General features: G+C 52.4%; 1 protein-coding gene across 1 annotated transcript in view; it reads left to right on the forward strand.

Annotated features, from left to right (window-relative positions):
• The window catches only part of COL6A1 (collagen type VI alpha 1 chain), a 69853-nt gene that overhangs the window by 21179 nt on the left and 34415 nt on the right, over positions 1 to 14259 (forward strand). Inside the window, exons 12-19 of the mRNA XM_073306924.2 lie at positions 693 to 719; positions 820 to 864; positions 1773 to 1826; positions 4497 to 4559; positions 6676 to 6738; positions 7464 to 7517; positions 7602 to 7637; positions 8475 to 8537. Of these exons, the coding sequence (XP_073163025.1) occupies positions 693 to 719; positions 820 to 864; positions 1773 to 1826; positions 4497 to 4559; positions 6676 to 6738; positions 7464 to 7517; positions 7602 to 7637; positions 8475 to 8537 (405 nt within the window). The remainder of the gene's footprint in view (positions 1 to 692; positions 720 to 819; positions 865 to 1772; positions 1827 to 4496; positions 4560 to 6675; positions 6739 to 7463; positions 7518 to 7601; positions 7638 to 8474; positions 8538 to 14259) is intronic.

Raw genomic sequence — 14259 nt, forward strand, 5'->3', positions numbered from 1 at the left:
CTGGTTTCCCCTCCTGACGCTCACACCAGAAGGGCTTACCTCAGGGGAGTAAAGAGAAGCAGGTTTTTCCTAGGCGCGGCAGGACTCAGACCCTGGCTGATTCAGCCCTAGTGGGGTCTGCATCTCCAAACATTGGCAAGTTGAGTGCGGGCGGTCCAGCACCACAACACAGCTGTGTATGTTGTCCTCACAGTCCAGCAAGGCAAGGCCAGAGGGACAGGCGCTCTAGGACTCCCCACTGTGGAGTCAAGAGGGACTGGGGTCAGAGAGCTGTAGTCCAGACTGATGATCCTTTCCATGAACTTTCAAGCCTAGCATGCTGGGCATTCGCCCACCCGCCATGTCTTCCCTCTTCTCCAGCGCCCGGCTAGGAGCAGCAGGTTACCCGGGCAGTTGAGACAGAGACAAAGTGCTATGGACAGGCGCTGAAATATGCACCAGAGTGAAGTGTTACTTTGAAACACCAGTTACCCGCCGGTGTGAATGTGTCCTTCCTCCCATTAACGAGGGGAGGGGGAAAGCCCTGCCTCCTTTACTAGGGAAGAGGCGGGCCAACTTCGAAGGGGAGCTTGCATCCTGTGTCTCCCGTCCTTCCTGGTCAGCTGGGCCAAGCCAACGCATAGCCCACACGTGGCCGGGAGGTGAACATGACCTGTCTGCTGTCACTAACCTCTCCCCTCCTTTCCGGACAGGGCTCGCGAGGATCCAAAGGATATAAGGTCAGCTGCTGGGATTTTCCTGTGACTTGGTGGGCTCTGGCGGGGTGGGCAGTGTGCCGGAAATGGGTTCTACACCGTTCTCTTGTTTCTCTCCTCCCAGGGGGAGAAGGGCAGGCGTGGCATTGACGGCATAGATGGCATGAAGGTGAGTCTCGCGCTTGGGGCACAGCGTGCCGGGAGCGCTGTCTCTGTACGCTGGTTACCATAGGGACACCTGTGGGCCGGGAGGCTCTGTTTGACTCCAGGGCGTTTTGGGCTCCCCATGCCCTCAGGGGTGGGGTCCTGGCACAGCGTGATCGGGGGCTGGGTGCAGGAACAGGCATTGATCTTGGGACCTGCGGTAAAGCCATACAGCTCCTGGGATGGGAGCAGCCAAGGAAGGGAGAAAGGTGAGGCAACTGCCCAGGCCTGACCTCCCCCCTGACAGCACAGGTCCCATAGGAAGAAATCTGGCCTGAATCCAGCTGGGGATCCAACTGCTCCGTGTGCTGAGGGCTCCCAGTGAGGGGCCCGTCACTAGGACAGGGCCTGGGCTGGGTGTCTCAGCTGTTCCCCGCCCCTCTCAGGAACAGCGTGCTCCCGGCTGTAGCCAGGTACTGTGCAGCCCATCACAGCTGTGTCTGGGCACATTGCATGACGTAAAGCAATTCATCAGCTCAGTGGCCTGTGCCCCCTGGCTGGCCATCATCAGTCCCAAACTCCCACCCCTGGCTTGGGGATGGAGCCCCTCCTGCTGCCTTCGGGGAGGCAGGAGTTCCCCCAGGACTCCCTCCAGCACCGCTACCAGTAACACCCAGTTTTATCAGCAGCTGTCACCTCTTCCTCTCCAGTGGGGAGAGGGGCTGGCAGCTGGGACTCGGGCATGGGACTCCTGCCCAGTCCTCCAGCCAGCCAGTGCCCCTCTGTGTGGCCCCTAATCTGTCAGGGCTCGTCAGCGGAGGCTGCTGATCTGTGGAGGTGGGGTCCGCAGCTCCTACTGCCTTCACGTCCCATGGGCGTTGCCTGCTCACGTAGCATGATACTCATTGGTGGCCTTTTCCTTTCCTTTGCCAGGGGGAGAGTGGATTTTCTGGATTGCCAGGCTGCAAGGGATCACCAGGATCTGATGTACGTATTGGCTGGTTTGCTTTTCGTTTCAATAACAAATACAGCTCGATGTGGAGAGTGGTGGAGCCTAGGCCTGGGAGCCGGGCAGACTGGCAACCAGTCAAAGAGAATCTCAAAGTGGGGGGCCTCTGGGTGCTGTCCCAGCGGGGGGCAGCGTGAGGCATGATGGCCTTCCTCATCTACTGCATAGGACCTGCGTGTGCTGTCTGGGGCCTTGAGAGAGCAGAAAAAGGGCTTTGTTCCCCCTTTCCCCGTTGAGTTGTGACTCTGATTGGCTAAGACTTCCCCCCTGCAGGGTATGGGGTGTGGTTGTTAGCCATATTTGGGTCTAGCTCTGTATGTCGCATTCAGGGCACTGGTCAAATTGGGCTCATTTAAGATGATATTCACTCGAGCAATCTGAGATTTGTGACCAATGTGAAAGCCCAGAAATCACCCCAGGCAGACTACAAAACCTAGCTGCCTGTGACAAAACCTCCTCTATAGAGAACAAGGAAGTCTAGCATGGCCTAGTCTTCAGCTAGCAGAGCACGAGTGAGGAATGACAGGGCAATGCCTAATGGGTTTATTGGCACTGCAGTGCCAGTCTCTGGCTTTCTCCAGAGCATAAGTCAGGTATCTGAAATTCGGGCAATCGTTTGCAAGACAGCAGGAAATACTGGGTCACCCAAGCTGCTGGACAGTACAGGGGGTCTCTTCCGCTGAAGGGGCAGAACCCCTGCCAAGTTTTGTAATGGAGGAAAGGTTTAACGGTCTCAGCTGCACTGACCAATGGCCATCCTTACAGCTGTTAGAGATTTGAATGTGCAGGTAATTCACATGACTAATTCCCTCCTATCTGCGGTTTTCTGGACAGTACAGTAGTAGTTGTATAGGAAATTCCAGGAGTAACAAGGGTTTTCTGGGGTGATTTGGCAGCTTTTCACCCATAGGTCCTCGTTGTGTGGCTTTTCGGTTTTGAAACCATTATATATAGGCAAATCTGCAAGCTGCTTTGGGTGAAATCCTGGCTCCATTGAAGTTGGTGGCAAAACTCCCATTGATTCAGCGGGGCTGTATTTCATACTTTGTATCTTTGTGAAAATGTGGTTTGCTCGTGGTGAGAACCTTGTTATCACGGTGTGGCTTGAAAGAAGTAATGTGGAGTGTAAGTTTGTCTGGGACTTTCTATGACATTCATCACCACGGCGTCCAAGTGGTTGGTCAACATTTTCAAATGTAAGCCTCCATCAAGATGGGCTGATATTCACAGCTGCAGAGCATCTGCATCTCCCTTTGATTTTAGCTAGAGTAGTGGATGCTCAGTGCTTTTGATAACCAGGACACTTTACTGAGATGACCAAAGGCCTGATTCTGCGAATACCTATGCTTGTGGGTAAAGTTAGTCCCATGTGTGAGCATTCGCAAGACTGGACACTAAATACTGATGGATTAAGGTCTCTAACTTTAGGGACTTAACTGAAAATTTTGACCTTAGAGTTTAATGTACTAAAATCAACAGAGAACCCTGACCGCTAAACAGAAATAGTCCAGCTAATCCTTTGATTATAGTGGAACCTCCAAAGGAGACGATTCAGTCTAGCTATACTGTGTATGTGTGAGTGTTTCCTTCCTAGCTGAACACCTTGTTTTGTAATAAAAACATGCATCTTATAGCACCTCAGATAGTTTGAAATTTGCCAAGAAGAGTAATTTTATTAAAACAAAACTTTCAAAACCTAAGGCCTGAATAGTCCGATGTGCAAATCCTCTGCCTTGACTTTTCAGGTTACATCATTCATCACTCAGGGGGTTGTTATTCCACACCCAGTGGTCTGCTTTTCTAGGAAGGGTGTTTCAGTGTGTAATACATTTTCATTTGCTATACTTTAAATGTGAGTATTCACCCAGGAGGTGTAGTCCAAAATAGGATCAAAACAGAAATTTTTATACATACTCCACTTGGTTGCACTTTATACAAACTGTGGTTTGTGCAGTTTCATTGGTGTACAGGCAGATTAAGTAATTAAAGGAAATCATAAAATCTTCTCTGACGAATGCTTGGGAAATGTTCAAGACAGAAACAGTGTAACTAGGGCAGATCTTGATTCATTCTTGTGTTTTGGATACGGGTCACCTAAAAATTGATCACAAAGGGGTGGGGAATGTATCCGTTCCATTTGATGGATTTAAGGGGGTCAGGACCCCATTTTTTCTAAAAATTGTAAAATAGCCACATTATTATAGCCTTTGCCTGTTCATTTCTGTGTGCCAAGTTATGTCAGTCTCTTAATTGTTCCATTTGCCAGGGGTTAGATGATCAGCTATTTCCCATCTTTTCATGGCACAGCACATTCTGCTTTATTGGCATTAATACAACATTCAATTTAAACATTTTCACTAGAATCCACCAATGAGGCTCAAAAGTGGCTCTGCTTTAATTTATTTTTAATTTCAAAAGCAAGTCAAGGGTTACAGCATTTTATAAGAAGACGCAGTGTCGGAATGTGACTCTCACAACCCCAGAGATACCTAGCTCAAGCATACTTTAAACTTCCTCAATCCATCTGTTTCTGACTAGTTTACTTATCCACCTCTCCATTTCGAGTCCCCAGAATGCGATAGGCTGTTTAGTGACGCTTGCGATGTTTGATTTTGTGCATATGTTGACAATTGCCTTGTTTTTAATAGGGATTACAAGGCCCTCCTGGACCTAAGGGAGATCCCGGTTCTTACGGCCGCAAAGGAGCAAAGGTGAGCCATGAGTCACACCCAGTGTTAAATCAGCCATGATACATCTCTGTCAATGCTGTGGGGGCTGCAGGCCACTTTAAGCTCTGCCCCTGCTAAAGGTTAATGCCGGGAGGATGAAGTGAGAAGCCAGGAGGATACATGTACAATCCAGCACAAGGGAGTTGGAAATCATGCTCCTATTAACAGTAGATGGGCAGTACTTGCCTTGTTCTCTGCCTGCCATGTGGACGGGGATTTAATTGTTTAACAGAGTGCGAGGTGTCACCAATTGTTGTGAAAGTTTCCTTGGCAAGCAAATCCGTGTCCCAAAGTGAATAGAAATGCTGCAGCTCTTACTTGGTTAAATTCAGTTTGCAGGGCTACCTTGGGGCAAACCTCTGGCCCAGAGCAGACCTGTGATACCCAGGGCTTTTCTCTCTTCAGGGCTAGGAAAGTCAAATGGTCTCCATTTTGTGATTGCCCTTTTTTCTTCCATCGATCCATAAACTTCATTATCATTAAAGGATAAACATAAATACCCTGCCACAGCCCAATGGTATGTCTACTCAGCGGTGCTGCCTTTGTGGAGTTCTGGAGACCAGTGAATCCAGCAGCTGAATGTTACGCCACCTGGTACGACAATGAGCCCCAGCATAAGAGGCTAAGTGTGTTAAAAAACACACCAATCCTGGCAGCACCCAGCTAGCAAACAAGGACATTCCTTGGTCGAGCAGCCTTGGAAATGGGGCGTAGGAGCTGCTCAGTTGTTCATCCATCACCAGTGTCCTCATGCTGAAATGCTGGTCACTGGCCACCAATAATAGACGTCTGTCTAGATCAGTCGTTCAGACTGGTGATGAACACAGTAAAACAGGTGTCTGGAGAGCTGTGCAATGGAAAATGTTATCATGGCATTAGGCCTTGTAAGTCTAGGTAATAAAAAAGAATGCTACTGGCTGACACTGGGTGAGTTCTAAAAGGGCTTAAAACTTCAGCCTAAACACAGACTCCGGGTTCAGACTGTACTGTTTGTAACTCACTTTGGAAAGGCCCAGATTGGCACGGACTACTGGGGCCACCAAAAGGTTCTTAGAAGTTTACAGGGCATCATGTTTCCTGTCAGAGGCTTAACTGGGCCGCTTTCAGCTCTGTGGCTCATGGCCCTGTGATTTAAAGAACAGAAATGTTTCCCAGCAGATGAATGTGCAGCTGCAAATGTAAGGGGGATGCAATTTTGAAGCCCTGATATCATACTTGTCCCAAGGCTCTCCGGGTTCCTAGCAAATTTTCACCAGCATGTGCTGAGCTGTTTGCTGTGCAGCTCTGAGGGGAGTCTCCGAGCTCCCTTTAATGGAATGCCTGCAGGGCGCAAAAAGTGCTCATCTGGCATGTGGCAGTGTAATGCTGCCGTGCTTTTCATGAAGGTTAGTCTCCAGACCTTTGTTTCTGGAAGGTTCACACCATGGGGGCCAAGCCAAAAGAGAGACTGAAGAGTTGTGTGAATGTGGCGTCAACTCCCAACAAGAGACAAGGCATTCTTGGAAGACTGAGATTAATAGTTTTGGGCACAGCAGTCAGAATACATAGGCCACTGCGATGCATCACTTCCTCCGTTAGTGTTATCCGCTTCTTCACAGCTTTCCAAGCGGCCTGAGATAGCAGCAGAGAGCACAGAACAGTTCAGAATACACACAAGCAATCCCGGAACACCATGGGGCAGAGCAAAATGGATGCAGGGATGCAGAAGCCTCGCGGTTTCATAAAACCATCTTCTCATTTCTAAGATACCTTCCTCCTCTGAGAGGTATAAACCCAGCCGCTTCACAGCCTTGACTGCAGACGGCTCAAAGTGGCGAATTCACTTTGAGGTCAGCAAGCATGTGGGTAAATCTGCCGGGCTTAAATCCCTGTCATTGGTGCGGAGAGGGCCCTAATGATCTGTTACCCATGGCTGAGATCTCTGTGGCCAATGACAAAAATTGGTCTGACACTTGAAGGAAAAATGGCTTTTGGTAAGAGCTGGGAGCTGGGTCTAGTTGCTTGAAGTTTGATACAACTAAACTCCAGGGTTCAAGACGGACCAGTGTGAGCTGGGAGTGGTGCTTTGTATTTATAACACCCTTTATCTTTTATCAAGGGAGAATCTGGGGTGGATGGGAAACCTGGCAGACCTGGGAATGCTGGAAACTTTGGAGACAAGGTAAACCACCTTAGCAACCAGACTGCCCTCAGTCCCTGTGCTCTATCCCTGTGCTCTGCCCCTGTTACTGGTGGCCAGAGCTGCCATGTAACTTCCAAGCACCCATGCAGGGCAAGGGCAGTTCTCAGCCTTTGCTCTCTGATTTCTTCTAAAAATTCAAACTGAAAGAAAAAATGAATTGTTTTTTTTTCACAAACCCCGGGGGGGAATGTAACAGGATGTGCTGGCAGTGTGACCAGTGGGGAAATGTTTGGTTCTTTACGCAGCTCCTCTTTGGGTCCAATGGTTAGCTGGGGGGAGTCTTATCAGTGGGGCTATATGGCCTGGCCTTCATCCCCAGAATCCTTATGCTAGTGTGTTGCTGTCCTCACCCGAGGAGCTCCATTACAAGTGAGTGAGGGTAAGCCCGTGCAGAAGTATTTACAACAGCAGGGCTGGAACAATTTGTGTAGTGGGGGTGCTGAGAGCCATTGGACCAAACTGTAAACCCGGGATAAGGTGGGAACCACTTCAAGCCGGGGGGTACGACAGCACTCCTAGGTCCAGCACCTATGGCGTTAACCCTTTTGATCAGAAAGAGAAACGCTTTCAACCGGCCGATTTGCTTTCTCTGGCGAATAGATCGACTGTGTAGTCTGCAGCTGTGTTACGAGTGCACAGCTAGTTTGTTACTCCAAACCCCCGTGACTGATCTTCTTTTTCTTCTGTCTGATCTGCCTGTTTAGGGACAAGCTGGAGGTCCTGGTGGCCCTGGAGAGAAAGGGGAGTTGGGGGATGAGGTGAGTCACATGTGCGCCTGGATTTGGCTGATTTGATTTGCTGGCACTTTCAACTGTATTAACACTGCTTTTACCTCTGTGTAGGGAGCTCCAGGCCCAGACGGCCCACCTGGAGAAAGGGTAAGAGCGCCCTGCTATACTGTACTTCCGGGTCACAAGCCACGGCGGGAGGGGGTCCCGGGCATGTCTGGGCTTGGCTACCCATCAGAGGGGCTGAGGTAACTGAGGCGTGAGCAGACACAAGCTGGGACCGGCTGAAAACGGTCGGGGAGCCCTCCAAGAGCCTCCTTTCCAGCAGCTCCCTGCACTTAGCCTGCTCGGAGCCCTGGGAGTTCTGCGGCTAAGTCATGCCGTTCTTTGGAGGGTTCAGGGGCGACCTGGGAGTGTTTGTTTAAAACCCTGCGTTCGAATCTGTCCCCAAGTAACACTGATGGAACAGGCCGGAATCTGGCCATACATTCCTCCATCGCCTCATTTAGAAACCGATTCAAACCGAGGTTAACTCTCCTCCTCTCCCCACTGGCTGAGCAAAGGGCTGTTTCTAGTTTCTGTATTGCTGTGTTCGTGTGTTGGAATGGTACACACTTAATGCAGTTATAACCCTGTGCCCCATGATCCGCAGAGCCGAGGGAGCCAGTCTGAAGTGCGGGGTACGGTGTAGTCGCTCAGAGATGATAGTCTAGGAACCATGGAAATCTCTGCACAATGAGCTGGATTATTCCTCCGGTGGGAGGAGGCTCGGGGGGAGGAAATCTGTGGAGACCCTCCCCTCTCCCCCCTTTATTGTTCCATCAGAGGACAGGGGTTTGGACCCATCTCCAAACCTGGTAGATATCCACGTATGGGCGGCCTTGCCATCCTCACTGGGGCCCTGTGCTCTGCCCTAGCTGTGCCCCTGCCCCCCCAGCCCTCGTGCAGAGCAGATTCTGAACGAGCACTCTGGTTCTTTCTAAACAGGGAGGCAACGGAGAACGAGGGCCACTGGGCACCCCCGGCATTCGTGGGCCCAGAGGAGACAAGGTAACTACTCGCGTGCACACAGCTGTACCTCGCTCCTGGCTGGCTGGGCTCGGCACACCTGCTTCGGCACAAAGGCACTAACCTGGACAGGCAGGGAGCTGAAATGTGCTCCCAGCCTCCAGCCCCCCCCCGGACGGCTGGCCAGTCCTGCAGTGCTGTGCCGTGCCAAGCTGCCGCTGACTCCACTGGGCGTTCCAAGAGCCACAAGGCTGCATACCCGGGGCCCTGCTGCCTGTCACCTACCCGGCTATTCCTGCCGTGACTGTCAGTGCCAGCATGCACTGCCATGGCCGTCGCTTCAGACGGCTGCAGCGTTAGACTCCCAGGGGACAGAACCAGGGTGTGGGGCAGGGGCTGTGCAAAGCTGGCTTCATGTTCCTTCATTGCTCGGGCGTTCTAGGCTCCCAGCCCTGCCCAACGCAGCTCCGCAGTTCCCAGGGGAATGGGGCTGGGGCAGGCAGAAGAGGAAGGTAGTGATGTGGTAAAATTCCTCCATCTGCAGCATTGGCTCCTCCATGGCTACTTGTATGAAGTGAGCTACCTATTTCCAGGGGGGCACGGCTAGCTGGGAGGGAAGGAGGCGTCATATTCCCCTTCTGGGGGGGCATGCCTTACCCGCTAAAACCCAGGGCTGGTGACAGCTGCTCAAAGGCCCAGCTACCCCCATGCACCTGTGGGGCACTGCTGAGGTGTCTGGGTATGTCATGGGCGGGACACTCCCCCCGGCAGCCCCACAGAGCCATGCTGGCCGCTCCAGAAGGCGGGATTCATGGTGCAGGTGATAGGAAACGCTGGCCATGCGCTCTGCTCCTGCCCGCCCCGTCTCTGGGAGAGGAGAGCACTGTGGGAAGCGACTGTCACAAAGACCCCAGCCATGTGCAAAGCATCCCCCACCTTTCCCACACTGGGATGGCTCACATTTGTCATGGTTTGGGGTAGGTAACGCCCAGAACCTGTCTCGGGCCCAGCCAACCTGAACCTGACCTGAGAGTGTTCAGTCCTTTTCAGACCTGACCCAATACCCCCCTGAATCTGTATCAACGCTGTGCCTCATCCTCGGGGCTCAGCCTGGTGCTGGCTGCCCACTCCCCAAGCCCAATGCCCACGACCTGTCTCCTGCCCTGGTGCCCCGCTCCTGCCAGCCACCGCCCCCAGCTGCGCTGTGTGTGCTGAGCAGCAACTCATCGTCACACTCACTCCACTGCACCCAGCCACTCCCACGCCAACCTCACAGGCCAGGGAGGAGATCAGAGATGACCTGAGCCGAGCCCAGCACAGCTGGGTTGCTTCCCAACATGAGCCGAGCCCGACAAGTGTAGTTGGGCCCCTTTGGGCCCAGGCTGGGTTTCAAGGCTCTGAATTGAAATCCCTCTCAGCTTGGTAACGGTAGCCTTGGAGGAGGCCGCTGAGAAGCTGCTCTGGTGGCAGGAACTTGTGGCTAAGTGTAGAAAAGTCTCCGTTCTACGTTGCAGTGAGGAGCCAGCCTGGGGCAGGAATGTTACTGCAACCCCCAGCTCGGAGCCAATAAGTAAACAATGACCATGTGGGTAAGAGCTTCCCGAAAGCAAGGGAAAGGGCGAGAGAGATGAGCCACAGCCTTGGTCTGACTCTCCATGCCCTTCCCAGGGGGCTGCGGAGCCAGCTGACCGGCTGCATGCATGGCAGAGGTGCTAGGAAATAAACGGCTTAACGTTTTCTCACTGTACTAGCAACAATCCGGCGTTCTAGCTTCATGAGTTCACCGCTTCAGAGCTATTTTGAGGGCGAGTCTCTCCCAGCGGTGCCGGTGTGCAGGCTCCGGGGACGGGAGACTCAGCAGGGAGTGGGTGGACGGTGCTGATCTGGCAGTGGGGAGCGGGAAAACGTGTGTGCAGGAGAGGCTCCTCTTTCATAAGGGCTTGAGCGCCTTGCGTGGGCTGGGAGCCAGCAGGACAGTATCCGTGCATCTGCCGCGGGGTGGCTCATCCAGCAGGCTCTGCCCAGCCCTGGGCACTCTGTTGTCCAACACCAACAGGCTGCAAACCCTGGGCGCGGGCACAGGTCATGCCAGGTGTGGGGGGGTGTACAATTGCCTCGAGAGGCGGCGGTGGTGAGGAATCAGAACAGCACCAGCAGGACGTACTGTGCTCGCTTGCCACGGATGGATTCCCATCTGTCCAGCCCTGTTGCCCACAAGATGGCTATGGGGCTGCCACAGCTGCGTTTACGAGGCAGCCAGCTCGCTAGCTGGGCCGTGCTCCCCCCACACGCTGTAAGAAAGGCCCCATGAAACCCCCTGTGAAGCGCCGACCCACACGGTGCGCAGGGTCAGACCTGCCTTCGGTGGAGCTAGCACCCACTCACTTTGCCCGCGTGGCTGAGCCCCTTTAAAACCCAGTGCAAAGTAACCTGCTGAAGCTTCCCATCTCCACGTGCGCACGGGGGAGCAGGTCTGCACCAGCAAACTGACCGCCTGCTGTGTGCGGTGGATTGCTAGTCTGGTGATAGGGCGGGGGGGTCTTTCAATCAAGCTCCTTTGTTTTGCCCTTAATCCTGATACCCCGGCTCCTTCTTCTGCCCCAAACCTAGGCTCTAAACAACAATCCACTTTCAACAGCTGAAGTCACCAAGTGAGTCACTTCCCAAAGGCCCCGTCCATCACCCATGGCTCTCTGTGCTTCTCCTGGTCTGGGTCTTCTGTCGACCCCTTCCTCTCCCATGTCATCGGCCAGCGCTGCCACGCACACCTTGGCCCTCTGCTTTGCAGCAGTAGGAAGTACTCAGCAAGTGTAGGATCAGCCCCACAAAGCCACAGGGAGAGCCAAGAATTCCAATGTTAAGCTGCTGCATCTGATCAGTATGGTGCGGTTTGCTAAACTGGGCATGGGGATCGTCTATCCATGCAGCAAAGAGCTGAGCAACTCCCGAAGGGCTGGGCAAGCCATTGCCCGTGGTTCTGACTGGCAGAGCATCACAGCCAGGAGGATCTCCCAAAACCTGAGCGGATTTGCCAGCATCTTAGGCCCATCTCTTTCCCTCTGCCATACGGCAGGGAGGACAGCACGTGTGTCCTGAGGATGTGACAGTGGGGCTGGATGGACAGTGGATGGAGGAGTGGGGCAAAGGCTGCTAAAAGCCATGTGTGCCCCAATGTGGAACCACTCCCAGTCCCTCTGGGAGACTCCATGTGATTCTGAATGTGCCCCATTTGGGAAGGTGGCCCAGCTAGAGGGGGAATAGAGGAGTTATGGGGTAGCTGCCATAAGCAGCAGGCTGCTTAGGCCAGTGTCACTCATTTCTGCATCAACTCTGCACTCAGAGGTGGAAGCCACCTGATGAGAGAGCCAAAGGTATCCCAGCAAGCCAGTCCTGCTACCACATGGAGAGGGGGCCTTGCCTGTGGGGGGCTATGGCTGGTGCATGAGCGGTCAGCGTCCATGGGGTCAGGGCTGGGATTTCCTGCTGATCCTTAGGGCCTGGGCACTTGCCATAGAATTGTAGCAAGGCAGGACTGGAAGAAACCTTGAGAGACAGGACCAAGGCAACCTAGACCATTTTTGAAAGCTGTTTCTGCAGCCTGTTCTTCAGTGATGGGCATCCCACCGCCTCCCTGGGAAGCCTGGCCCAGAGCTTAGCTGCCCCGGCAGTTAGAAAGTGTCTCCTAGTGTCTAACCTAAACCGCCCTTGCTGCAGGACAAGCACCTTACTTCCTGTCCTGCCTTAAATGGACACTGAGAACCATTGTTCACATCCTCTTTATAACAGCCCTTAACACACCAGAAGATTAAAAACTTGCCTAAAGCATGGCACACAGATCTGGACACATTACTCCAGCTGAGGCCTCACCAGCACAGAGAGCGGGACAGTTACCTCCCATGTCCTCATACCACTCTCCAGTTACTCTACCCCAGAGCTTAGCCTTTTTCATAACGGCATGGCATTAACTCACGTTCATCTACCCCCTAGATACTGTTCAGCGGTACGAACACCTGGCCGGTTAGTCCCCCTTTTGTAGTTGCGCATTTGATTTTTCCCTACTAAGTGAAGTGCTTTGCACTTGTCTTTATTGAATGTCATCTTCTTGATGTCAGACCAATTCTCCAATTTGTCAGGGTCGTTTTGAATTCTGCTCCTGTCCTCCAAAGTGCTTGCAACCCCTCCCAGGGTGGTGTTATCCGCACATTTGATAACCATACTCTCATCTCCATTATCAAAATAATTAATAACAAATGATGAACAGTACTGGACCCAGGACTGACCCCTGTGGGACCCCACTCGAAACAACCTCCCACTTTGACAGCAAACCATCGATAACTGCTCTCAAGTAGTCGTGCACCCACCGTGCAGTAAATTTATCTGGTGACATTTCCCTAGTTTGCTGATGAGAATGTCACATGGGACTGTGCCAGGCTGCTGTGCCTTGCCAGATGCCCTGATGCCTTCCATGAATAGGTCTAGTGCTGGGCTTTCCCAAGAGACTTAAAGATCCAGTTCTTCCTGCCCTCTGGGGCGAGCTAGGAAAGATTTACACAGCTCTTATCATCTCCACCAGTTAGACATGGTAACTTATTTCTCATATCACACCTCTGTTATCTAGTTACAGAGGCTGGCTGACAGCAAGAGAATGCAAACTGGTATGCACCCTGCTGCAATGAGCATTGGCACTAGAAGCCGTGAGCGTGGCAGAGATCTACCTGGCATTATAGACATGCAGGGTGGGGCGTGTACAGAACAGCACAAAGGAAACTCCGTGGGGTTCTCTAGTCCGGCTTGTTGTTGGAAAATGCCAGAACTGTAATTTCCTGTTTACATATTGTGTCCTGGGAACAGCAGGCCCACTCTCTGTTGTTTGCAAGGCAGATGTTCATTAGAATGAAGCCACAATAGTGCTTTGGAATGAAACTGTCCAGAAAGAGGCAGAGGCGAATTTCCAAGGCTCCGTTCTGGCTCAAGGCATGAGCGCATTGCCAGAAACATCTCCATCAGTATTCAGGACCTTCATACTGTTACAGTTTATATTTACTGCTTTACGCCCTATGGAAGTGTCTAGCTAGCAAACAATGGCTTTGTTGCTTTTCATTTTATAGGCCCCCCCCGACCCTTAGCCATTAGGCAAGGTTGTAAGTAAAGTATAAAAGTGATGGAAGATTTATCTGCTAGTTTTTACCATGTGCCAATGCTTAGCAAGGCACTGCCAGGCTGAGGGAATGCAGGGCTCAAAGCAGGCTATGGAAGCATGGAAGGAGAAGTGGAAGAGTCGAGATTCCCATCAAGTGGGCCTGATGGTGGGGCCGGCAGATCTCAGGGCGGAGGCGAGTATGCACAGTGGCTGTTGCTGCCGGGCTCATAAGCACACAGCTAAGGGACAATGTGCTGTGCGTGGGAGAGGAGCTAGCTTAGCGTTGCAGAGAACTGGCTATTCGCCTACGTGGCTCTGAATTCACAGTGAAACCTGGGGGATGAGGCATTTCCTGACTGTTCAGAGCTACATGTTGCAACTCCTGCCAGTCTCCTTTCTTGGTGTGGCATATATCCTGAGATTCAGGGACGGCCAGTCAGCACACAGGGATGGCACAGTTTCTGGGCTTTCTCCATAGTGTTCTCCTTTATGCAATGCTCTGCACTGTGGTTAGTCGTGGGGGCTCTGACTTGCAAAGCCACAGTGCAAGGTTTCCTCACTAACTGGGCAGTCTGGGACTCCCTGACACTGGCCCCTACCACAGAGCGCTTTGAAAGAAGCAAT

The sequence above is a fragment of the Lepidochelys kempii genome, chromosome 11 (genome assembly GCF_965140285.1).
Source record: "Lepidochelys kempii isolate rLepKem1 chromosome 11, rLepKem1.hap1, whole genome shotgun sequence".
NCBI lineage: Eukaryota > Metazoa > Chordata > Testudines > Cheloniidae > Lepidochelys > Lepidochelys kempii.